Source organism: Scomber japonicus, chromosome 12 (genome assembly GCF_027409825.1).
Source record: "Scomber japonicus isolate fScoJap1 chromosome 12, fScoJap1.pri, whole genome shotgun sequence".
Taxonomy (NCBI): Eukaryota; Metazoa; Chordata; class Actinopteri; order Scombriformes; family Scombridae; genus Scomber; species Scomber japonicus.
In genome coordinates, this window is record NC_070589.1 from 12,247,269 (window position 1) to 12,271,434 (window position 24,166).

Below are 24,166 nucleotides of genomic sequence, written 5' to 3' on the forward strand. Positions count from 1 at the left end.
AATGTCCGTTATGCAAAAACTAACAGATAATTGCTACCTTAGCAGAATAAAATTAATTGAATGTACCAATACTTTTGTAAACATGACACAGAAGAGATATAAAGCACAGTGCTTTATATTTCTTCAGACACAGAAAAAACACAAAGCTTGGGGTGTGTTAGTGTTAGGGGCCACTTCATTTTTGGGAAATGGAATCAAATGAATACAGTGGTGCTTCTTGTTTTAGTGAACACTATTTGCTGTAATTACAGACAGCAGTAATATTCGACATGTCACTTATCCTTCATTCTTGTGTAATTCATAATGAAGAAAAATAAACTGACCATGTTACTGTGAAGGGTTTTTCTCCACACAATGCTGATACTGTCATTTTCAATGTTAAGACAATATCTGCTGTCTTTTTGACCAAAGGTCAAAATACTATAAAGCTAAAATATATATATATGATTGTTGATACAGCATTTGCAGTTGAAAGTCTGACACGAGAGATAGTAATTATGAGGTTTGATAGTTCACAAGTGTTTCATCACTATGGTTAACTCTTTTCCCATTATGTTTGTTGTATCCATATTGCTTAACATCTAAGTAATTGATTGTAGTGGCAATGTAGACCCTAATAAACACTTTGCTGCTCTCAAATATTGCTGTGTTTTTCATGTGATTTCAAATGAACATCTTGACTTTCTATGACTTTGTAATTCCTTTTTGTGCACATCACTAACTGGTGGAAGTGTTTTAACAAGTCTTTGGAGCTGAGCCAGGATTTCTCTTAATTCATAATTACGTTTATCAATGTCGAAATATACCTGACAATCCTGCATTTAAAAAAAAAGCATCTACAACTAGTTTAGATAGTCCTGTGAGCAAGGAGGAATTGGTCTGTAATTTTTTTTTTTTTTTAAAAAGGCAGTTTCACTCACATCAGGCATCCGGCGAGGCCACATGATGTTGATAACTGGGGGCCTCGCAAACACACTTCTACATCTAGACAAGTGAAGATGGCGGATGTGTTGAGTGTTCTTCGTCAGTATAACATCCAGAAAAAAGAAATCGTCGCTAAAGGAGATGAAGTTATATTTGGGGAGTTCTCCTGGCCGAAAAATGTGAAGACCAACTACATAATCTGGGGGTATGTCAGCGCCAAACATCTATAAATCCTGTTTGTAGGCCTGCAGTTGAAGCTAATCTGTGCCTTGTGCTGCTAACGGCGGAAAGCTCGCTAGCAACCAGATGCTAAGATGCTAACCTAACTCCTCGATGTTGTACTTCAAAATACAAACACTCTTTGGTCACTTTGGCGTTGTACTTCAGTGGTGTGCTGTAGACCAGTGACTTCTTGTGCCACATTTAATACATGTCAATGTGTGCTTTTTTTTAAAGTTGCAACGTATTTACGAGAGACGCACAGCTAAACTTATTATAGAGATGTGATGCTAACTTGTTAGCGACGTAACGTCAAGCCTAGCGATGAGTTGGGTTCCCACAGACTCAGTAAATTACAGTCATGACTATAAAAAGCTTTGTTTACAGTGTGAAAACGCACACTTAGATAACGATATGCAGGTAATGGCGTTGTACAAGCATTAGTTTATTAGCTAGCCGAATAACTGTTGATTGTTCCGTGTTTATGTGACCAGAGTTTGGTAACTTTGATTAGGTAATGAACTGTATTTACTTCATAATCCAGACTTATTCTATTTAATTTAGACGAGCTTTAACGTGCCACCTGAAGCCGTCTATGTACATGTTAATCATTTGCTAAGCTGGTGTAACAAACTTGGTTGCTATTTATGGTGTTCTTTGCTTGTGTTTCTACCTTCAGAACTGGCAAAGAGGGCCAGCCCAAAGAGTACTATACTTTGGACTCTATCTTGTTTTTGCTCAACAATGTGCATCTCCCGCATCCGTCCTATGTCCGAAGAGCTGCAGTAAGTCCTGTGGAATAATGATCATTATGCCATATTCTGTCAGTGTCAGCACATTACTTATTGTGATGTGTTATTTCAGCCTTTTTTTTTTATTTCTTTCTCTTTTTCTTTGGTTTTGTATAACATCTTTTAAATTTCTTCACAATTTGCCCTGAAGGTATTTTGGGTGACAAAGTTGTGTGTTGTTTATAGACAGAGAACATCCCTGTTGTCAGACGACCTGATCGAAAGGGCTTGCTGTCATATCTCAATGGCGAGAGTTGTAAGTATTGCTTGTATTGTGAATGTACATTATACTACTGTCACCTTTAGGCAGTGTACAGTTTGTTTCCGCATGTGTACATTGTTGTGTTGATTTGTAGATTTTGATTCTCTTCAACATAATCATGATCACATTAATTGATAAAGCCCTACAAGTAAGAATGTTAATGAAGTTTCACATTTTTTTCTTCGCAGCTACGTCGACCAGTATTGACAGAAGTGCGCCTATAGAAATAGGTTTGCAAAGGCCAACGCAAGGTTAGTTCACCTCCTTTTTATGATGAGCTGCTGTTATTGAAAACTGAGATGACAACAAAATACTTATATTGTGTCTCTTGTAAGGGCTCCTCTCTGACATGTTTTCACATATTTTTAAAAATTAAATAAATGGCATTTCAGGCAAGAATGTTTGTACATGATGCAAATGAGCTTTTCACACTTTGATAATAGCATTGTTTTGTTGTTTTAGTCAAAAGAGCAGCCGATGAGGTATCCTCTGAAGCCAAAAAACCAAGGATTGAGGTAAACTGACATGAAATACTCTCTGCTAAAAGTTGGTTAATTAACAACACTTGTGACCTTATATCACCTACATACAAGGTAAAAGGAACAGTGGTTGAATGGATAACCATGTGCTTCCATGTAGTGGACAGTGTAAATCAACAGATTTCATTACATTTGAAATGTATGAATGTGAATAGAGAATAATCTGTAATAAATTATTATAAGTGCTAATTATACCACAGGAAGACTAATGAATCTTACAGTCATTACTTACATCACTTCATATTCAAAATAATGTATTGACTGTAAGTGACAAACAAACGTCACATGTTTAATTTTTAGTTTGCTAATAGTGTGCACTCTGTTTGCCCCCTAAGGATGAGGAACGAGTGCGTCTTGACAAGGAGCGTCTGCTTGCCCGTCTGGAGGGCCACAAAGAGGGCATTGTGCAGACTGACCAGATCAGGTATAACTTCATTTATTTATAATATGCTGTTTGAGTGAAGTAAAAACCTCTCCATACTTAATTATTTAGTTATAATTTCTTTCAGCATATTGTATCATAAGTAAAGATTGATCAACGTTAATGCAATTTCAGTATCATCTTTTTTCTGTATAATAATACCTGTGGTTCCTTAGTGTATTTATAATAAGAACCTTTTTCTTCCTCCTCCAGATCCCTGTCTGAGGCCATGTCAGTGGAGAAAATTGCAGCCATCAAAGCCAAGATTATGGCCAAGAAACGTTCCACCATCAAAACAGATCTGGATGATGACATCACCCTGAAGCAGAGAAGCTTTGTGGACGCTGAAGTAGATGTCACCAGAGACATCGTCAGCAGAGAGAGGGTCTGGAGGACCAGGACAACCATTCTCCAGAGCACTGGGAAGGTCAGAGTCCACTTATAGCTAATGATATTCAATCACAGTGGTTCTTCTTTGCAAGCACTGTTCTTTCTCTCTGGATTACAACATTATTTTAACAGTTTCCAGGAAAGCATTGTTGCAAAAACCTCTGTAGATTGAAAGTTTCAACTATCACATTTCAATTCTTGGGTCCTTGAGGTTCCTTCATGCTCAAGTACCCAAGATTTCTCTCAACCGCACTTAAGTTTCATACCAACTTTCACATTTTACTAAACATAACAAACTAGGATATAAAAATATCTTATGTGTAGCAAGGTGAAAAATGTTACCATTAGATGGCAGCAAAAGCACAATTTTCAATCTGTATGTATCACAAGATAATCCAGTGACATCTGGGTTTTTGCTGGGCCATTCAAGGACTCTGGTATGTCATGGTTCCCACATGTCCTGGAAAACATTAAGGTACAGCTCTTCTCTGCTTTTATTTATATATGTGTATACACAACCTCTTAATTTTGCTCTCAGATTGCACCAGAATGATGCATTCGACTTAAAGATGTACAAAAGTTTCTTCCAAGGGTGCACGCCCCCAGATCCCCCTACAGAGTCAGACAGTGATCACACCGTCTGTGGGAAACACAGATTAATGTATGCTGTGATCAGTTGTCTGTCGTAATGTAGCAGTTGAAAATGTCTTGGAAACGTCCTGGAAAATTATTTGACGAAAACAGTGGGAAGCCTGTATGTTCGTCTTTATATGTGTGATGGAACCAGATCTGCTCTGTATTGCAGTTATCACGCCCTAGTGGTTGTTTTGTGTATTTTATTGTGTTAGCCCTAGAAACAGGAAATTGAGTCACTTCCTCTGAAGTCAATTCCTTTAGAGCTCACTTTCTCTCAAGATATTGCCAGGGGGAGCCACCTGCGCTCATCTGTTGCCATCCTCGCCTTAATAGTTTATACATGGCATCATCTGTAAATTACACTGTTTGTTCATATAAAGTAACATGTGTGCATCATTATTAGTTTGAAAAAGTAACAATGATAGACTTTATTTATTAACCACATATTTTTTATGATATATTTGGTTCTGAGAACACACTCCTGCTTAATTTCTGTATGTATCTCAATCAGTGTGTTTTTCATCAGACATTTATTTGCAGAATCATTGCCTACGGAGATATTATGTTGTTTTAGTGAATATTTGGCTTTCTTATATTGTATATTGATGCAACATTTTCATTTGTGTATATCTGTTTTGTCTACAGTTTCACACTTTATCCTGATTAAACTGCCAAAATCAACACATCGGCCTGTTCCTTGGAGTTTGGTTAAGAGAGTGTTTAGCTGTCTGTATAGCTGAGTATACGTTCGTGGGGACAACACTGAGTGAGGACAGAACAATATGTTTTTGGAGAGATTATTCTGTTGGGATATAAATCATTCAATGTATACATAGACAGTTTAATCTGAAATGTGTATATTCCATGTATTTAGATTGAAACAGCCTTGCGATAAAACAGTACAAAGAGCTGCAGTGGTGGGGCGTGTTGTTTGAGGTACTGGTGAGACAATGAAATATTATCAAGGAAATCATGTTGGAGTTACAGATTCATGCATTTAAAGGCTTCTCAGAAGCCAAAATGCTGCACAGCAGTTTGTAAAACCCAGACAGGATTTTACAACTCTAGAAATCACTGAGGCAACTGTTTTTATCTTTCATCATGATCTGTGATAAACAGTTGAATACAGGGTTCACGTAATCCACCAGGAATGTGTACTTGCATATATGTGATTGGCCAACGCAGTCATCTGTCAGATGAAGTAGGGTTGTGTTCTGGGAAAAGTTGAATCTCGTTAAATTTTTTGTCGGAGAACCACAGTTTTTTTGTTATGTTTTGGTTTGTTTTTATTACGCCCTATGCGATGACACTCCTGCTGCATAAAGGCATTTAATTGAATGGAAGGGCTTCTCACACTGAGCTGATATCACGCTACCTTAAGTCTGAGTGAGTTTTTGGAAGACGCTATATCCAGTTATATGCAGTTCAATTACAATGATTGATGTGTTTCTGCATGTGCTTTTTGGTAAAGAATAGTATTACATAAAACGGCTTGCCTCATAAAACTATACTAAAGCTCTGATGTGCCTGTAGATGGCAGTACTCACACTGTTTTTCTATAGAATATTGAATAGCCAACTTGAAAGTTATAGCCTACTATGCAGCATATTCCTTAAAACCAGTGTATAGATTCATACAGAAGTAATCCCTCTCAATCTTTACTCTTGAACCACTAGAAATATGTGGTGATGTATGTATCTGCAGAGACTCTACCTGTATTTCCTCATTATTTTTGCTGTGTTCAGCACACTTTGGGCATGAACTTTTAAGCAGTGTTTTTGTAGCCCCCCAGCCAATAAAAGCAGACGGGTGTGAGGCTCGTAGTGTAGAGACCAGGTTATGTTACTGCCTCCATCTTTAGATTTCCTGAAACACTGATGTTGTTTTGCTTCTTGTTAGTGTTGGGTATCCTTTGAAGTTTATAGATTTCGATTCCGGTTCTGCTTATCAATTCCTCATTTTGATTTCTTAAAGATGAAGAAAGGAGGAACCAATGTTTAGGTAACAAAAAATATCTTTATTCTACATTCAGAATGCCCAAACAACAATGGAAGCAAAATGTGAAGTGCATTCAGTGCAATGTACAACACCTGCCTGTGACCAAACCAAATCAAAAATAGCTGACTGTTAGAAATTAGACTGAAGTAAAGAGAGTAACACCATGTGAAATAAATGTGTATGAAATACCTTTTTTAAAACCCTAATTTGGGCTTAATGGCTGTTGCATGTTGCTTTATGACGTAGTCACCTACAACACATCCTGGCAGGTATTGTAACGTAGGAACTGATGAGCAGAACTGAAATTCAAAAAAGTTTTATGTGGTGTTAACCCCTACTTTTTCTAGTTACTTTTTTGTGCAACTCATCAAATCTGTATCTGTATCACTTCTCTGCAGAACTTCTCCAAGAACATCTTTGCCATTCTCCAGTCAGTGAAAGCCAGAGAAGAGGGACGAGCACCAGAGCAAAGACCAGCACAGAACACTACTCAAGTGGTGAAAATGTCTTCTTCTGTCTACATTATATACACGATAAATTCCAGCTCCTTCACATTTTCAAGGTTGTTTAAAATGCATCAGGCATCAATCAAAACATATGATTTATGGGTTGTGTATATTAAAGGTTGACTAATCAGTGCCAATATGATGTTTTACTAACTATTAGTATTGGCAGAACTTGGCTCAGATAGTGGATGATAGCTGTTTAGCCTTATATCTACTGCTGCTGTACTGAAAGCATGCTGTCTCTGGTTTGTCAACAAATATGGTCATTAGAATTTGGCTAAATTTGACCCAAAATATGTTTCAGCCAGAATAACCAGCAGTTTCTATATTTGCTCACTTTACAGACACAACACAGCAGTATTTGTTGCTTACAGTCTGTAAGCATATTTTTTCTGCTGCTAAAACCCACTAGTTTTGTGCAACCTCAACAATTACTGCAATGTACAACAACAACAGAGGAATTTATTATTTTTCCACTTCTTCTATTTCAAAACTTCTCTCAGCTGACTCAGACATCCTATGGGGTGGCGGAAGTCATAAAACGCATCCACAAGCATTGAAATTCAAGCGGAGGGCACGCTTTTCCTGGAAAGATTGTAGACATGTCCTGTTTCCTCCATTTTAGTGTCAATCTCCTTTGGCTGACTTTAGAGGGGAAAACATTGCTCAGAGAATAAAAATAGTTTCCACAGCTTTTAAAAATCCACCAGCGGTCGACCTCCAGTGTATACCAACAACAGATGAGCTCTTCAGCACTTATTTTTTTGTTTTTTTTGTTGATGTATTTTTACATTATAAGCTATTGAAGTCACTGACAGGAAATGTTGTCAATTTAAGGACATGACTTGGACACATTTCTTAAAAAAAAAAAAAAATACAAAAAAGCTTGACATAAAGTTTAGGGTTGTGTGAAAAAGCCCAGTAGCTGTTTAACACCTCACTACAGAGGAGAGTCTATAAATGGCTTCTAAGGTTTTGACTGTGTGTGTGAGAGAGTGTTTAGACACGTGTAACACATGTAATTAGTTGTGTTATTCCATATCATCTCCAGGACCCGTCCCTAAGGAACAAGCAGCCTGTCCCCGCTGCCTACAACAGATACGATCAGGAGCGATTCAAAGGAAAAGAGGGTGAGTTTCTTTGTGCTTTGGTGGCTGATTTTAGTCTTAAACTGTCATAATGGAGTTTGCCTGTGACTGTAAATGCATACCAATAATACCAAGATGCTGGACCAGTCATCAGTCAGTCATTCCTCAACTTGTAATATCTTCTATTCAATGAAGACCTTAGAGGCTAGAGTTGTTGTTGACTAGTTGTTGTATTGTATTTCTAAATGTGGAGGTGAAGTCTCAGTGACCTACGGATGAAATAGCAGGATTTATTTTAGGAATAATTGATGGCGAGCATCCAGTAATTGCTATTTACAGAGCCCATCACCAGACATGTGTTTCACATTTACGACTGGTATGAACATGTGATCTGTGTCTGGATATCATACTTGGACAAGGAGAATCACATGTTAATGGAGGATATAAATGTATGCAGAGTACATCGCCTCGCCAAAACATTACAATAACCAACCAATCAATACAGCGAAGATGCCATATTTTGACAAAACAATAGAGATATGGTTGAATTTAATAGATAAATTCAACCATTAAGATAAGTTGATTTAAGTAGGGACACAGAGAATTGAAAGGTCCAAACTTGTCGAACAATATTTGGGCATTAAATGTAGTCAGGCTTACTTTCTTTTGGAAAGGACCAATTCTGTTCTGCCAGTAATCTGCAACTCGCTCTGTGTTTTCTTAGAAACGGAGGGTTTCAAGATCGACACCATGGGAACCTATCACGGCATGACTCTGAAGTCAGTGACGGTAAGAGAGATTGTACTGTTTTGCTCACAGTGTCATAAGGAGACCACAAAGGAGACCACACAGCACACAACACACATCCGGAAAGACAGTCTATTGAAAAACAAAGTTGCTGGTATCACTAAAACGGTTTTCCGTTTTACAAGGCGACCCTGATTATCAAACCACTAGTTTAGTCACGGGGGGAAGATGTGTCATGGTGGCTACAGTGTCATCATAGATGTGCTCAGTAAGGCAGTTGTCTGTGTCTATGTATATTCCACACTGAGCAGAAATGACACAAGTACACATAAAACAGGTAAATAAATATAAAAAATATTTATTTACAAAACACACTATAAACATAGGCTTCATGGACAGATAGATGAACCAATACGTCTCAATTCTAACACCAGCTATATGATCATTAATATAGAGAGTGTTTGTAATATAACAAAATACCTTAACTGACTCATGGGAAATACATTTTCTCAGATTTAAAGCCAGATCAAGACAACACTTTGGCCTATACATGAATCAGCCAGATGAATGATGCGTCAGCATTTTGTGCTTCCTTTTTAACTGACACTGTCAATTTTGGTTTTGTGTTTATAGCAGACATTGAACTCAACCTTTTAACAGCTTAAGAAAACGTGCTAATAGAGTTATGTAGTGTAAATGCCTGTACTAAGTCTATAAGTCCTTTTTAGAGCAGGTTATAATCTTGTGCTTGTGTTTTGTTTGTTAGGATGTCCTTTAGTTTACATTTGAATAACAGATTGTGCCTTTAAAAATATTTACCAGAACAGTAATTAATCTAGATGCAGCTGTAAGTCACGCAGGTTTGTTCTACTTCCTGTGTTAAATTTGTTAATGTCTGTCCACAGTCTGATGCCTCGGCTGCTTCAAGTTTGAATTGGTTTGCACATTCTGTGAAACTCAAAAGTTTGACAGAGCGTGAAGCAGAACTTTAGCTTATGTTAATCATAGTAATTGTGGACAAACATATAGTGCATCAGCAGTCCAGCTACATTAACATTACTGTAATGTAAAATAGCAGCACTTATTATGTTTGATTAACTGGATGGTTACACTGTCAATTAAAAAAAACATTAGCTTCACTGAAGGACTTTTCCAGCTAGGGTTAGGGTTAGTTACTCAGTTGTTTTTTGTCTGATATTAATATTAATGCTGCCCATCAGTTAATGTGATGTGTGTTTCTTTTTTAAGACTGGCGTAACAATAACTGCTTGTGGTTTGTTGGTCCATGTTAATAGTAACAGCTGTCTCTGTTCCTCATACAAAGCCAAAGCGTTGCAATGCAATATAAAACAGTACTAAAGCACACTATATGTAAATTTCAGAGGCGACTAAACAATGTTGATGTGTGAGCCTCTGAACTAACATTTGTATATATTTGTTTGAGGTGGGTCAACAGGCGATGATAGGGCAAAAATACTGCACATAATATGAAGATGCACTTTTTTTTTCTTTTTAATTGACTTTGAACTTGCCCTACAAAAAAAATCCACTTGTCCTGGACAAGCGGACGAGCCTTAATATCAAATCCTGACCCTCTTATCATTTTTATGATAACACATGTTACTTATATGCTTACCAGTTTCTTTATCACTATGATGTTAAAGTCATATTTTCAAGGCAGTATGTTCGCCTGTACACAAGTAGCCTGCTCTTCTTTCTGACTTCTTGTCATATGTAAAGTCCTCAAATGTGAGACAACTTTACTTTTTTAAATGTAATATCGAAAAAATATATTATTTCATATTAGGACCATTTAAAGTACATTTAGGAGAAGCTAGCTTGTCTGCAACCATCTCTAGTAGCTGATGTCATGTTCAAATTGACTTCACTGACTATTTGATACACTTTGAAGTGTTTATTTGCATTTTACCCTGTTCACTCTATTTTGAGCATGTGTCTTTATAAATATATAAAAGACACACAGTAGATGGTGGTAGTAGTAGTAGAAGAAAGCAGTAGTAGAAAAAGTAAAACACTCACTTTTTCTTTTGTAAAATAGAACTGTGTACAGAAACGTTATAAGACAAGACATATTAACGCTTTTTATCTGTTTTACAAAATAAGCATCCGTTCAGCACGTTTTTGCAGAAGTCACATTTGTATAAGTTCCTGTACAGATGTGAACCAGTCCCTTGATATGAAGTTAAGAAAGAGGGGGATGTGCTCATATATAAATCATTTGATTTTGAGTGTAATTGTAAACTCTTTCAGTCACTGAGCTGCTTTCTCTCCATTCACCCTGCTATTGTGTGTCCTTCCTGCTCTTTCCTTTAATGTGTTGATGCAGGCATTGTGTTTGTTGCTCTGCAGGTGATGCCAGTATTTAAGTAGTTCGTTGGGATGAAACCCGTGTGATGTTATGAGGTGACTGTACTTGCAACTGGAGTAAGACACCCGCCAGTGGTTGAATAGGAACTCATTTGGCGGTGGCGTGGGCTCAATCTGGAGCTTGGCCAGGCATATGCCCACATACACATCCTCCAGATGCAGGTGTCGGATAGTCAGAGACGCCCTGTAAATTTTCCTCGCCAAGTCTCCGGAGAAAACGTAACCAGTCCCGGAGCAGAAGGTGGGATACTTGTCACTGGGATACAGCTCGGGGGGCATGTACCACTTGCTGTTTTTATTTCGGTTGGGGGCATAACCTCTCATGTTGTTGCCTGTGAAGTAGTTCCTCCTGGGCTTCAGTTCTGGCCTGAGCAGCTTGTGGATGAGGTACTCCGTGTTGACAAACATGTCGCTGTCTGTCTTCATGACATAGCTGGCCTGTGGGCAGTGCAGCGCCACCCAGTTCATTCCCATCAACGTTTTTATGGTCAAGTTTTTGTAGGAATCCAGAAAGTCCTGCTGAATGATGTCATGATACCTCCGTCTTTCTGCTTCGAGCATCCTTTGCTGTAAAAGTCCCAGCTCTCCTTCTGTTTTCCCAAGCAGAAAGAGGCGGATGAACCCCGAAGCCGGAGCCGCACTCTCATTCCCCCACGTCTGTCGTATGACATTCCTCGCCTCCACCTGCCGAGCCTCGGTGGCTATCAGCAGCACCAGAAATGGAGTAGGTCTGCCTTCCATGCATTTGTCTGGCTCGTTGATGATGTAAGGGAATGGCCCTTGAGTTATTGTGCCACCGAGGTCTCCCTCTTCACTTTGGTTAGTGTTGGCCACCAGAGAGTTCTCAAAACTTGGGTCTCCCTGAGCTGGGGAGACAACCTCCATCCTGTGCAAGCTGATGTTCACTTCAGCTTTGAAAGTGGGCTGAGGAACAATCACAAACCTCCACATTGAATGTTGGGAGCTCACGTTCCATCTGGCTTTGATGGTGTCAAGCGCTCCACCTCCGTACACCACGGGATGGCCTCTCCACCACGGCATGCCATTGAGCTTAGGCAGCCACACCTGATGAACCAGAAAGATCAGCACACCCAGCAGTGAGAGAAGATAGAGAAGTTTAGCTGTATGCGTACAGCAGTGGCGTCGTCTCCACTGCATGCTTCTGGCAGCACTGAGGCAGATCGTCCACAGCTTCTGACCAGGTCTTGATCCCTGGACGATTACGAGTATGTTATGGGTCACCTAAGGGGCTGTAAGGTGCGAGTTTGCTCTAATATTGCACGCCAAGTTATTGCCTGGAGATGGGAGAGAAAAGGATATATTCAAGCGTTAAGATAGACACCACTCATTATGGTACAACGTACATTAAGATCTAAATTACCAATCGTCAATCAATCAATATGATCGTGTTCTTGACGCTCTCATTTTGACCTATAAAAGAGCTTTGCCCTTCCCATATTACTTTTAGTGTATGAATATTAACATATTCATGAGTGCAAAATCAAAAACGGTAAATTAAGAATGAATATTTTCCTCCTTGCTACGACTCATGCATGCAGTTGATTGATAGCATAATGCTCAAGTCATGACTTTTTTGTATTAGTGTCATGTTGCAAAAAACATAACATTTTCATTTCAGTTTTGCATATTTGCAAAGTCTGTTCCTTTTTGGCTCCAGATTACGAATGGCTCTTAAAATTACAGCTTGTGTGTTTTACATACTGATAGCACCCTAAAGTGTGGAGTGTGGTGTCAGTTTTTTTTTTTATGTTGCACTGAGCTACACACTACCATGTTAATGAACACCAAAAGACAAAGAGCGGTCCGTGGGCACTCACAGAAGCACAGAAAAGACTAGTCAGCTGTCTTTTTGTTTCACATGCTACAACAGAAATAGTAAGGACTGTTTCCTTTTTGAAAAGGCACACCTATCACATCCTGTATAGTACACATCACCTGCATTTTAAAGCTTTCTTCTTGTCTTGAGCATAGTGTCGTGTGTTTGCATTTCATAGCATAAGCTCACCTGTTTTTAATCTATGTCCTCTTCTCTTGCTGGCATCCATCGTTCCCGGAGGTAGTGCTCATCCACTCCCACTAAAACGGCTAACGCATCATGCTCTTTTTCTGTCAGTTGATACATTGGATATCTAGTCCTCTTCAGGCACGAGTAGTTAGCTGCCACACGCGAGCAAAATGTGTCTGTGTGTGCGTTGCATGGGCAGGACATGTGTCGGAGCTCCAGTGTTGCAGTCTCTCCATCTGCCTTGGCGCATTGTCCCCAGAGGATTCGATGCTGCTGCTGCTGCTGCTGCTGCCGCCGCTTGACAGTTGACAGTTAGCTGCAGCTATTCAGTGTCCCCCCTCTCTTTCTGCATATCGAAGCAGCAGCAGCAAATAGATGGATGGTGCCTCACGTTTTTCTCTGCTGGTTCAGCCTTTACGCTCGTCCTTGTTTCCACTTCCTCTTCAATTCACATGCCCTCACGTTAACTTGCCTCCTGTCCGTGTGCGTCCCTGTCCTTTTTATTCTTTTTTCCCTTTACATTTCCCCTCCCCTCAACCTCCTCATTCAGCAGCCCCTCACGCTCTGCTCTGCGCTGTCGTTCCGTCGCCTGTGTGAAGGCTTAGAGGAGTGAAAGCTGCGGGGGAGGAGGGAGATGAACAAGAGGGAGCGCTATGAGTTACATGCTTGTTCTGAAAGGCAGCTCCAGGCTTGGTGGCAGCACATTCTCCCACCACGTCACACCGTCTCTGCTGCTGTTGCTGCCTGCTCTGTTTAAAAGAGGAGGGGAGGGGGATTGGGTTCCTGACCTATTTGTATTCACGCCCACTCTCCAGAAAGAGGAATAAAGCATTATCTCAATTTGACGTGCTGTGAATCAAGAGGAGAAGGGAAGAAGCCTTCATGTCGCTGCCTCCACACATTCTTAAGGGCTGCTGATTGCCTAATCTGATTTTTACCCGCGCAATTGATGGACAGCGCAGGTCATTTCTTCGCAGTAAACGCGCCAGTCTCCTGTGCTTATGCTGAGTAGAAAACACATAATTAAAAACAATTCTGCTGTGCTCGTTCAGCCGTGGTAGTCTGCACCCCCGAATTTTCATATTCAGGCCTTGTAATTTGATTCTACCACAGCAGGACTGGGAGAAGGGTGACAGAAGAGGGGTGCTTGTGTTTTTCTGCTGCGTGTGTGCCAAAGGGAATAATTAAACGCTCTGACAATAGCGGCATGTATGCTGGAGTGCAGTGTTCTTCATAATAGCACAAGTTAGACTAACGGAAATATGTGTTCTGTCTTCTTATTAAAGAGCATTTTTAAAAGCAGCTGTTTGAACAGACTTACTGGTGTTCACAAGCTACAATGTTTTTTAAGGGTCACTAAATGGACACAGTGTGAGATTCAATGGAGTCTAACTGGTCAGGCTGATTAGGCAACACTTACACAATATCTAAAAATACTAATTATCAGGAACTGAACGTGACACACATTTTAGTCATGTCAGATGTTTATCTGTTCATCCACACGGTTGTTCTTTAACCTTCTTATTATTTCAACTTCTTCCTCTCCTGTATGTTTTTATTGGTATTCCTTCTAACTACTTTGCATAGTAAAAACAAACACTCAGTTTTATTAGCTGGTTTCACCTCAGTGCTGTCCGCCAGCGCTAACTTCTTTTACCCCTCACATGCAGGTTACCTGACATTCAGATGTTGTCAGCGATTGAATACATTTAATACAATGATTTTTACACTTTCTACTTTTTGAAGGTTTTTTTCCCCCCATAATTTTGTAATATGGAAGCGAATGAGAGAAATCTTTCAATCCTCTTCACACCTCTTCTACTTTAAAGTTGTATTACTTCTGCTCACTTTCAGCTACATATGTCATTTCAACTTTTGAACGAGTCACAGGAACTATTAAACTCCCCTTCAGCCTTTTCTTCCTGATGCTAAACATAGCCACCCAGTAAACTGATTTCTTGGATTTACAAGATTGCATCAATTTAATATCTTCCATCTACCTGGAAAGACCTTGATGGATGTTTGCTCACACCCTGTAATCCTTTAAATACCGTATTGTAAAGCTGTAATGTGGATCATCTCTTGGTGCAAAGCGTAATATGACTGGAGAGGAATCACAAGCACCAGAGCTGCTGCTGCTGCTACTGCTGAGCTGCAGACAAGCAGTTTTTCTGTAATTGACAGTGATCCTGCAGTGCTGCTGATAGACTCTGCCCCGCAGCTAGTGGGATGGAGGGAAGGGAGGGGGGTAGGAAATGAATTTGGTGCCCATCAAAAGACCTTGGAGCCTGCTAATATTTGAGGTTTGGCTGTTTTTTTTTTTTTTAATTGATATTCTTGTAAAAGTGCTGACATTGTGTTGATGACCTCAGCTGAGAGCTTTTGTGCTCACAGCTGCTTGCATTGGCAGGGGTTGAAGTTTTCTGCCATCAGCGGACAGCACCGGGACAACGAGGCTTTCGGGCTCCTTCAGAACAGTTCTTATTGCTGATGCTGGAGGACAGTGTAAATGAATCCTATGAAAAATTCACACACACTCATTATTTTTTACAAAGGAACCGTGGCTTGAATCCTTTATTTTAGAGGCATGATAACGAAAACTACACACACACTCCCAAGCTTTTTAACTCTTTTTAGATTTTTAAACATTACGTTTAACATTTAGGGACAGGTTGATAAATGTGAAAGCCCCCCCATTATGTAACGTGAATAAATAAAATCAAATGTGACCATAATCTAACAGCTCTGTCAGTTCTGTCAGCAAAAATGTAAGATGTTGTTGTTCTTTCCCACATTGTGCAGCAGCTCTGATTTATGTGCTTGGATCCTTCTGCCTTCTAGATCGTAAATTGTGTTTAATTAGCATCAAAAGTGTATTACGTGGACATTTCTGTTCAACTCTGATTCATTTATGATATAACCATCTGAATTTTGGAATAATGACTGGCCATCAAGCACAGCAGCGTCTGACAGAATTGGCACTCGACAAACGTCATCGTCAGCACAGTCAGCCAGGTCCAGCCTGCGGGAATGTCACAGCATGATTCACTGGATTGTTGCTAGAATGGGACTTTTACAGTACCCCACCCGCTCCCTCCCTCCCTCTTACAGCCCCCCTCCTTCTTTTTCACCACACACACACACACACATTCACTTCTCCACAAGGGATCAATAGTGACCTGCGGGTGAGTGGAGGATGAGCAGTAAAGAATCTCATTTTCTGAGGAGAAATCTCCATAGAAAAAGGGTCACAGCCTTTAAATGGAACTTTCACATTTTCCCATTACTCAACTTTATTCTTAATCCTCTTTTTCTCCTTGTACTCCACTAATGTTTTAGTCTCAAAAATCTTCTTCAGAACCATTTATCAGCATTCAACTGTTGCGGGTTTGGATTCATATGTACACCATCAAAAATGGCAGAAATTGCTTCGCCTAAAAGACATTTAGTTTGGTTTTTGAATATGACCTTTGGTGTGTTTTCCAGGAAGGGGCATCTGCTCGCAAGGCCCAGACCCCAGCACTGCAGCCTGTCCCACGTCCAGGTTAGTGTTCATTTCAAGGTATTTACGTACAATCCATGCATAATGTCTGCTTAGTGTTTTTGTAAAGGTTGCAGGTTGCTGCAGTTGTTTAATGACTCTGCACATCTTGGAGTGTACATGTTATCTCTGTGGCAGGAGGAGGAATTGAGCATAATACCACAAACCCTTGATGATTTGTTAGTTTGACGTAAACCAAAAAGAAAAGTGCTTAGTGAGCGCTTTTATGTCTCCTAGGTAAATTTAACAAAATGTGTACGCATTAGGGGTGTGACGATACACTCAGCTCACGAGACGAGACACGGTATTGGGTTCAACGAGATTTTAACTATTTTTAAGAAAAGTTCAATAAGGAAATACATGACTGTTCTTTTATTTGAAATTCACAAAATGGAAATAATGCAGATGCATTTTGAAATGTTTTAACTAATTATGTTGTAATGAATCACTTTAGTTCTACTTTCTAAATATATAATTATCATATGCAGTATGCAGCACTGTGAAAGGTTTCCCCATATAGATATTTTATAGATGGATAATTTTGGTATTAACGGAAATAACAATTAGAGTTGTTCCGATTCCGATACCAGTATTGGAAATGCCTCTGATACTGCCGAAAATGCTGGCATCGGTATCGGCGAGTACTGGAGTCCAGGCAGAAATAGGAATCTATTTACTGGTTAGCTCCGTTAGCTCTGACACACTTCTTCTTCGCTGCTCTTAAAACAGTTGCGCTGTGCTGCCATCGACAGCTGCTTTTTTAGAGGGGTGAAGAAGAACTGATCACCTGACGCCTGTAACAAGGAGCTAACGTTAGCGCATCATGTCGGCGGTTTGGCAGTACTTCACAGTGGATTTAGTTAAGTTGCTGTTGCACTACTGTTTCATACTGTTCTATTTAAAAATAAATGGGCTTCCATTGGCTGTATTCATTCATGTTTTACAAAGGGTTTAACCTGAGCCAGGCTTTACCACAATGATAATCATATCACAGTCATGCAGGCGTAGTATGATTTTATTTTATGTATTTATTTATCGATTTTTTTAACACACTGGTATCGGTGTCGGTACTCGGTATCGGCCGATACATCTCTAATAACAATCATAAATACAAAAGTTAGATACAATCACAAATATTAAAAAGTAAATTCATAAACTTCAAAGAGTAGAATATATGAATATAAATTAAATAAAGAATCCAGTGATCACAAATTATATCATATTGCTAATAAAAAAACAGAAATAAAAGTAAATTGCACAAATCCTGTATCACATAAATACACAAGTAGAACAAATTATAAATAGTGTTATAATTTGCCATTATTAGGCTTCCACAGCTGCGCTAGATTATCTGCTCCTCCTACTTCAGGCTCTCAGTGTAGAAACCTGAGGTCTTCAGCAAGCTTCAACAAGGTTAATGATCCACATGTGACATTATAAAAAGAAGACATAACGAGTGAATGAGCGATAGAAAACCAATCATCTTCTTTTTCTTTTTTTTTTGGTGCGCCCCTTAATTATAGCTTCAAGAGACAATATTCACTTCGATGAGAAATATCGTCACGTTTTTAATCTCCTCACACCCCTAGTATGCAGAAAAGTAAAAATCTACCTTTGAACAGTTTTGTGTTTTAAATGGACCTGAAATCTGATTATTGAACTGCCTAAAAGCAAATGGAGTGACTTACATTAATGATACAATTTATAAGTGGGAACTTTTTCATGAATTATTCTCTGTTTTTGCAGAAGAAAAATCACAAGGCTCTTGAGCCAGTTTTAAGCAGAAAACTGTTTAAACTGTCACAGTTTCTGTAATGGCAACTTTTGCCATGCGTGACATATTTACACATGACCATACTGTCGAAAATATGCACATGATTTCTGGATCAAACTGCCTCTGTGAAAGGGACTTTTGTTTGGAGTAGAATCCCCTGTCTGTTTAATTCCTCAGAGAAGACTGATCCTCCGCAGCCTTTTCCTGTTTTTAAGAATCAAGAGTATAACAAAGCAGCATCAGTGTGTGTATGTGTGGAAATTGCTAAGCTGATAACATCACGCTCACACATTTGCACTGCAGCTAAGCTGTCTCTATTTCTGGGTTGCGGGTGGTGATATCTACACGTTTGTATTTACACATAAAGGCACTTTTCTTGTTTTTTCTCTTTTAGTTTCACAAGCCAGACCTCCACCAAATCAGAAGAAAGGTAAATCACTTTCATTCAGTTACTGTGTTTTTAGGATTGATTAAAAATTCTGTCAACTGTACAATACATGTTTCGCATTATAAACCAATTAACCAGACTTTAATAATAAATCTCTCAAAAGGGTCTCGGACACCCATCGTCATCATCCCAGCTGCCACCACCTCACTCATCACAATGCTCAATGCTAAGGATCTCCTGCAGGATCTAAAGTAGGTTTATATTCCTATTACACTTTTAGAATTTTTTTCCCTTTTGATCTATGTTCTGTTTTCATAATGAAATAATATTAATATGTAACATTTTGCTCTTCAGAATGTCATGTCAAAACCATTAATACTGAGGCAGAAGTTAAACATTTTGAAAATGTTCATTTATAACACAACACTCATGTAATCACAACTTAGTTTGGTAAGACTGAAGATTTTTTAAATGTTATCATACAATGACAATGGAGGTGTCCCAGTATGCAAGTATAAGCCAGTTGTTTTCCTTTGCAATAATTCAACTGACTGGCAGTAAAATACATTATCTGTGCTTAGAATGAACTATAACCCATAACTATAGCAGATAATGAGATTCAAGAAATGTTCTGTAATGATTTGGAGTTATGTTTGAAAGACCTCTTGTGGTGGTTAAACACACAGTTTGGGGGATTGGTTGATAATGTGTAAAGGCAGCTTAAGGCTAATAAGGAAACTCCTGTTAGACTGACAGGAGAACGATAGTTAAGAATCTATATTTTATTTAAGATTTCACTGTTATGTTGCTGTTGTGGATGCATGTTGTTTTTGTACGACATCAGCATTTTAGAGGATTGATGTAGTTTTAGAATTAACATTCTGCCAATGTCTCCCCTCATTCTAACTGATTGCGAGATACTGAAGCCTGCAACATTAAATTACACAAGTCCTGGTTTCAGATGTTGAAGTTAAAAAAACATCATAAGGCATTAAAGAGCTTGACCTCACCATCAAACCAGTGAGAAGATCAAAGACCAAACAATTCTCTTCCAATGTTAACTGAAGTAGGAGCTCCATCGCTCATGATGAGAAGCTGATGGAGAGAAAAGGGTTTCCAGTATACAGTTTTTAAGTGTCATTCCTGTGTTGGCCAGGAGACAGAATTCCTGCACTCCATCAGGCATCAATTGGTTTGGACACATGACTGAATCCATTCCTAACACTTTGCTTGTGTAGTTTTAGTTGTGGAAAGGCAATTTTATAAAGATAAAACCTTTTAAACTCCAAATCCAAACTACGGTCCCACACACAGTGCCTCAACATGCATGTTACATTAGCTAAGCTCTAATTGGACAGACATGTAACGATGGAAAAATGAAATCCTATAAAGTAGAAACTTTGTTCCATACTAGGTTTCTCACATCAGAAGAGAAGAAGAAGCTGGGCCTCCAGCGCGACAATGAGGTTCTGCTCCAGAGGCGCAAAGATCAGATCCAACCCGGCGGCGCGTCGCTCACGGTCACCGTACCGTACCGTATCATCGATCAGCCGCTCAAACTGGCTCCACAGGACTGGTAAGCAGTTTTTCTGGTCAATTTTTTAAAATAATAAAATCATATATTTCATGTGTGCACGCAAGCATTGTTTTAAGGTAGAAAAAAAGTGAAACCACCGTTTAAAGTGAATTTTAGTTTGCCTCAGTCAAAGCAAAGAGTGGGCACTCCTCAGGTCACACACCCATCTGAGGAGGGGCTCTCAGATTGAGTCATTTGTTTTTGACAAATATTTCTACTTACAGTTATTCCAGGAAAGGAGGGTGCTGTGGTTTCTACTCATATATTTAATGTCCATGCAACCGTTACACGCGCTATATGTTACATCCTGTCAGCTTGGTGTCGTACCAGGGATGCCGTCGCATCAATCTGGCCTCCTCATGTTAGAATTTAGGATGTTGTTTAATATATAATGTTTCATTTTACATTCAAAGAGAAACACGTTGGCACATTGAACAGTGAAACCACAGCGTTATATTAAGCAGCATTTTTTTGACAACATCTTGCGGATGTGTCTTGCAGGGATCGGGTGGTGGCCGTGTTCGTGCAGGGTCCTGCCTGGCAGTTCAAGGGCTGGCCGTGGCTGCTGCCTGATGGATCCCCTGTCGACATTTTCGCCAAAAGTAAGCGATACAGAATGTTAAGCATTTTTAAAAATATCAGCAGTCATGAGCTTTGTGGCTGGGATATGTTATGTTATTTATAATTTGGCTGAATTTGAATTTTTCACGTGTGTCCCCTCCTTTCAGTTCGAGCCTTTCATTTGAAGTACGATGAGGCAAAGATAGACCCCAACGTGCAGAAGTGGGATGTGACCGTCCTGGAGCTGAGTCGCCACAGGCGCCATCTGGACCGGCCCGTCTTCCTGCGCTTCTGGGAAACCCTCGACAGGTACTTAGTCTTTATTAGTTTGCAGTTGTTGTTGTTGTTGTTGTTGTTGTTGTTGTTTTTTAAATGATATAATTCCTGAAGACGTTTTGACACAACCTCACCTTTCTTCCTTCCTTTCTTTCTTGTTCATCAGATACATGGTGAAACACAAATCTCACCTCAGGTTTTGAGCCCAGATAACAGCGTCCACCTCAGATAAAATCCCACAGATGAATTCTTTGACCTTCCATCTCTCAACGGTCCGCCTCGTGCAGAGGTAACCCCTCCTTGCCATCCCATCTTCCTACCATGACATCCCCCCACCCCCGGTAACGGGAGGAGAAGAAGGGCGAAGTATCCAGTGGACTCCTCCCTGCAACACCTCTTCGAGGACTCCTAATGCAATACGCTGGATATGTTGCTCTGGACACTGGAGAGGAGATTTAGGTGATTTTTGTGTTTTTGTTATTGTTTTCTAATGTTTTCATGTAGTCAAAATTAAAATACCAAAATATGTTTTATATTAAAAGGCAACATACCATGGAAACAACTTCAATGAAATATTAACGCAACGGAGGAAGAAGAGGTTTGCATTTTTGTCCTTGGCAAAGAGCGATATTGTGAATTCAGCTCGAACTGTTAAGATTGAGAGAAACATGAAACCAACTCTCGGTACAAACAAAATGGCCACCGAGTTTGAGGGAAAGACATTCTCATCACTTTTTTTGTTTTTTATTTCGGGTGTTTGTGGTCTTAATGTACATATATGATTAAAAAAAACTGTCACACAGCTACCTGTGACACAGGTAAGTGATTTGTTAATACTTTAGACAAAAACGACTGCTCTGACTCAATAAAGTGCTCAGTCAAGCAGTCAGTTCCTAGTTCAGTTTTTTTGTTAAGCACATCTCTCGGTCATGCAATGACTTTGTTTTCTTCTTTGTTGGTGTTGTGGTAGAGAGAGAGAAACGAAAGAAACTATTGCTTTAATTCATTACATGAAAATAGACAATAAAGCCTCAGAGAAACAAATGTCTGTGTGCTGTCTATTGTAGATGCTAATCTTCACTTTATTACTATTTTTTGTTTCATTTCATGTTGACAGCAGCAGGAGGAGGATTGAGAGGAAAAACTGTAATAAAGAGAGATAATTGAGTGGTTTGATGTGTAAGATGATGATTAAGGTGTAATAGTAAATGGTTTCCCTTTATTTGTCACCATCTGTGTATAACAGTTGATTTACATGAAGGGAGAATACAGTACCTCATACCCAGCTTAACATCCTGTTTACTGCATGGTGGTAATTTAGTGTCATGACATCCTGCTGCGAGTCAACCACTGCTGCTTGGCTGCTTTTAAAAAAAAGATCCTGGCGTGCAGGTGGTCGAGTGGTTAGAGCGCATGCCATATACGCAGCCGACCCCGGTTCGAATCCCGATCGGAGGTCCTTTGCTGCATGTCACCCCCCTCTCTCTCCCATGTTTCCTGTCAATCTACTGATTAATAAAAGGTGTCTATGCCAACAAAATCTTTAAAAAAAAAAAAAAAAAAAAGATCCCCCCCAAAGTAGGCCTCAGCCCTGTGCAGTGCATCCTTGCTGAGTTTAAACAGTGACGAGAGGTTCGTACCTGCTGTACAAATTTCATGACATACTGTAGGGTTTTTTTTGTTTGTTTGTTTTTACAAAGTTTATATGTACAATACATGTTTTCATACTTTTAAGCATTAAAGAAAGCAGTGATGTCACTTTTGGCAAGAAGGGAGTGTAAATGTGTGCAGTACATAGACTGTGCTCCACTTCAGTATGTGCGTTTAGTAGCCATAACCACGAATGACTTTACAGACTAACCTTTTTACATGCAAAACACGGGTCAGGTTCATAAAATGTGATAGAACATGAAAATGTGTTACTTTAGAATGAGCCCTTTGCATAATGAGCAGGTCTCCTTCCACAGAGCTCGCCATGTTGCACTGGCATGTTATTACGTTAGCCTAAATACTGACTCCTAGACAGTTTCACATCCACCATAGGTTCTCTTACATGCTGGGGAGGGGGGAGGGGGCTAAGAATGTAACTATTAAACATCAGTGCGTTAACATCGACGCATATATTTTATTTTTTCATTTAACTAGGAAGTTCCTTGAGTTCAGAATCTCTTTTTCGAGGAAGACTTGGCCATGATAGTATATCATTACAAGGTTAGAAATTATAGAACAAAAACAGACAAGGAACAATGATGGAAAATAGAGCATGTTAAAATGATGGTCAGTTAAAAAACAAAACCTAGACATGAACTAATACTTATTATTCAAAGACCATAACCAGCATTTTAAAAGTATTTAACAGCTGATCTATTTCTCATCTACAGTGAAGCAGGAACTTGATCATTACATTTTTGACCACATCATTTCCTAAGACTGAATGTGCCCAACACATATACATCAGTTTATTTTCAGACTTTGAGGTGTTTGTATTGCTCCTCTGATGTGTCCTCCATGCTTATAGCACTCTTCATATGTAAAATTGACAGCAAGTAAAAGCAATGTTAAAAATGTTACAGAATAATACTTTTGCTGTTTTCTGCCTCCTGTTCTGTGGGAAACCACCCTAGGGTGTTCTGGGTTGTCAATGTGTTTGCAACCCGAGTTGCAACAGTGTTACACATCACATGGCCAGAAGCGTCATAGCACTTCTGAAAGAAGCGCCTCTTTGCATCCGTTTGCCTGTGTGTGTGTCTTAAGAGAGGGAGATGGGAGGGAAAAGAGAGCGTAATGTGCATTTATAGGAATAAATATTCCTCTCATGAACCTCACATCTCGAGGCCCCACAGTCAGAGCTCACAGATTTCCTCATTCTGCTGCTCAGAGATTAGTGGAGGAAAAATCCTGGATTTATCATTTAACTTCGGCTGAGAGCTTTCTCCTGTGAGGTCAGGGTGAACTTTTGCTGCAATGGATGCTCAGTATCATGCTTTCCTTCCACAGACTATGACAACTGACAATGTAGGTTGCAACACTCATGAAACCACTGATACCTCAGTTATTTCCAGCTGTGAAAAAAAGCTAAAGATGCAACCTAAGAGGTTGTGATTGTAGTACGCTT

General features: G+C 39.4%; 2 protein-coding genes across 2 annotated transcripts; one reads left to right on the forward strand and one right to left on the reverse strand.

Moving 5' to 3' along the window:
- Positions 1 to 998: 998 nt before the first annotated feature.
- cdc73 (cell division cycle 73, Paf1/RNA polymerase II complex component, homolog (S. cerevisiae)) lies at positions 999 to 22,218 on the forward strand. The gene is made up of 17 exons (XM_053329617.1): positions 999 to 1,129; positions 1,823 to 1,928; positions 2,121 to 2,190; positions 2,385 to 2,447; positions 2,659 to 2,711; positions 3,071 to 3,159; positions 3,370 to 3,583; positions 6,579 to 6,677; positions 7,738 to 7,816; positions 8,499 to 8,563; positions 16,422 to 16,479; positions 18,645 to 18,680; positions 18,802 to 18,889; positions 20,053 to 20,214; positions 20,716 to 20,816; positions 20,943 to 21,084; positions 21,218 to 22,218. Exons 1-17 carry the CDS (start codon positions 999 to 1,001, stop codon positions 21,252 to 21,254), a joined length of 1,593 nt encoding a protein of 530 aa, XP_053185592.1. The 3' UTR covers positions 21,255 to 22,218.
- LOC128368570 (beta-1,3-galactosyltransferase 2) lies at positions 10,793 to 13,398 on the reverse strand. Its single transcript, XM_053329419.1, has 2 exons — positions 12,936 to 13,398; positions 10,793 to 12,204 (listed from the first exon to the last, which is right to left on the reverse strand). The coding sequence occupies exon 2, from the start codon at positions 12,065 to 12,067 to the stop codon at positions 10,793 to 10,795; it is 1,275 nt and encodes a 424-aa protein (XP_053185394.1). The 5' UTR covers positions 12,068 to 12,204; positions 12,936 to 13,398.
- Positions 22,219 to 24,166: the final 1,948 nt, after the last annotated feature.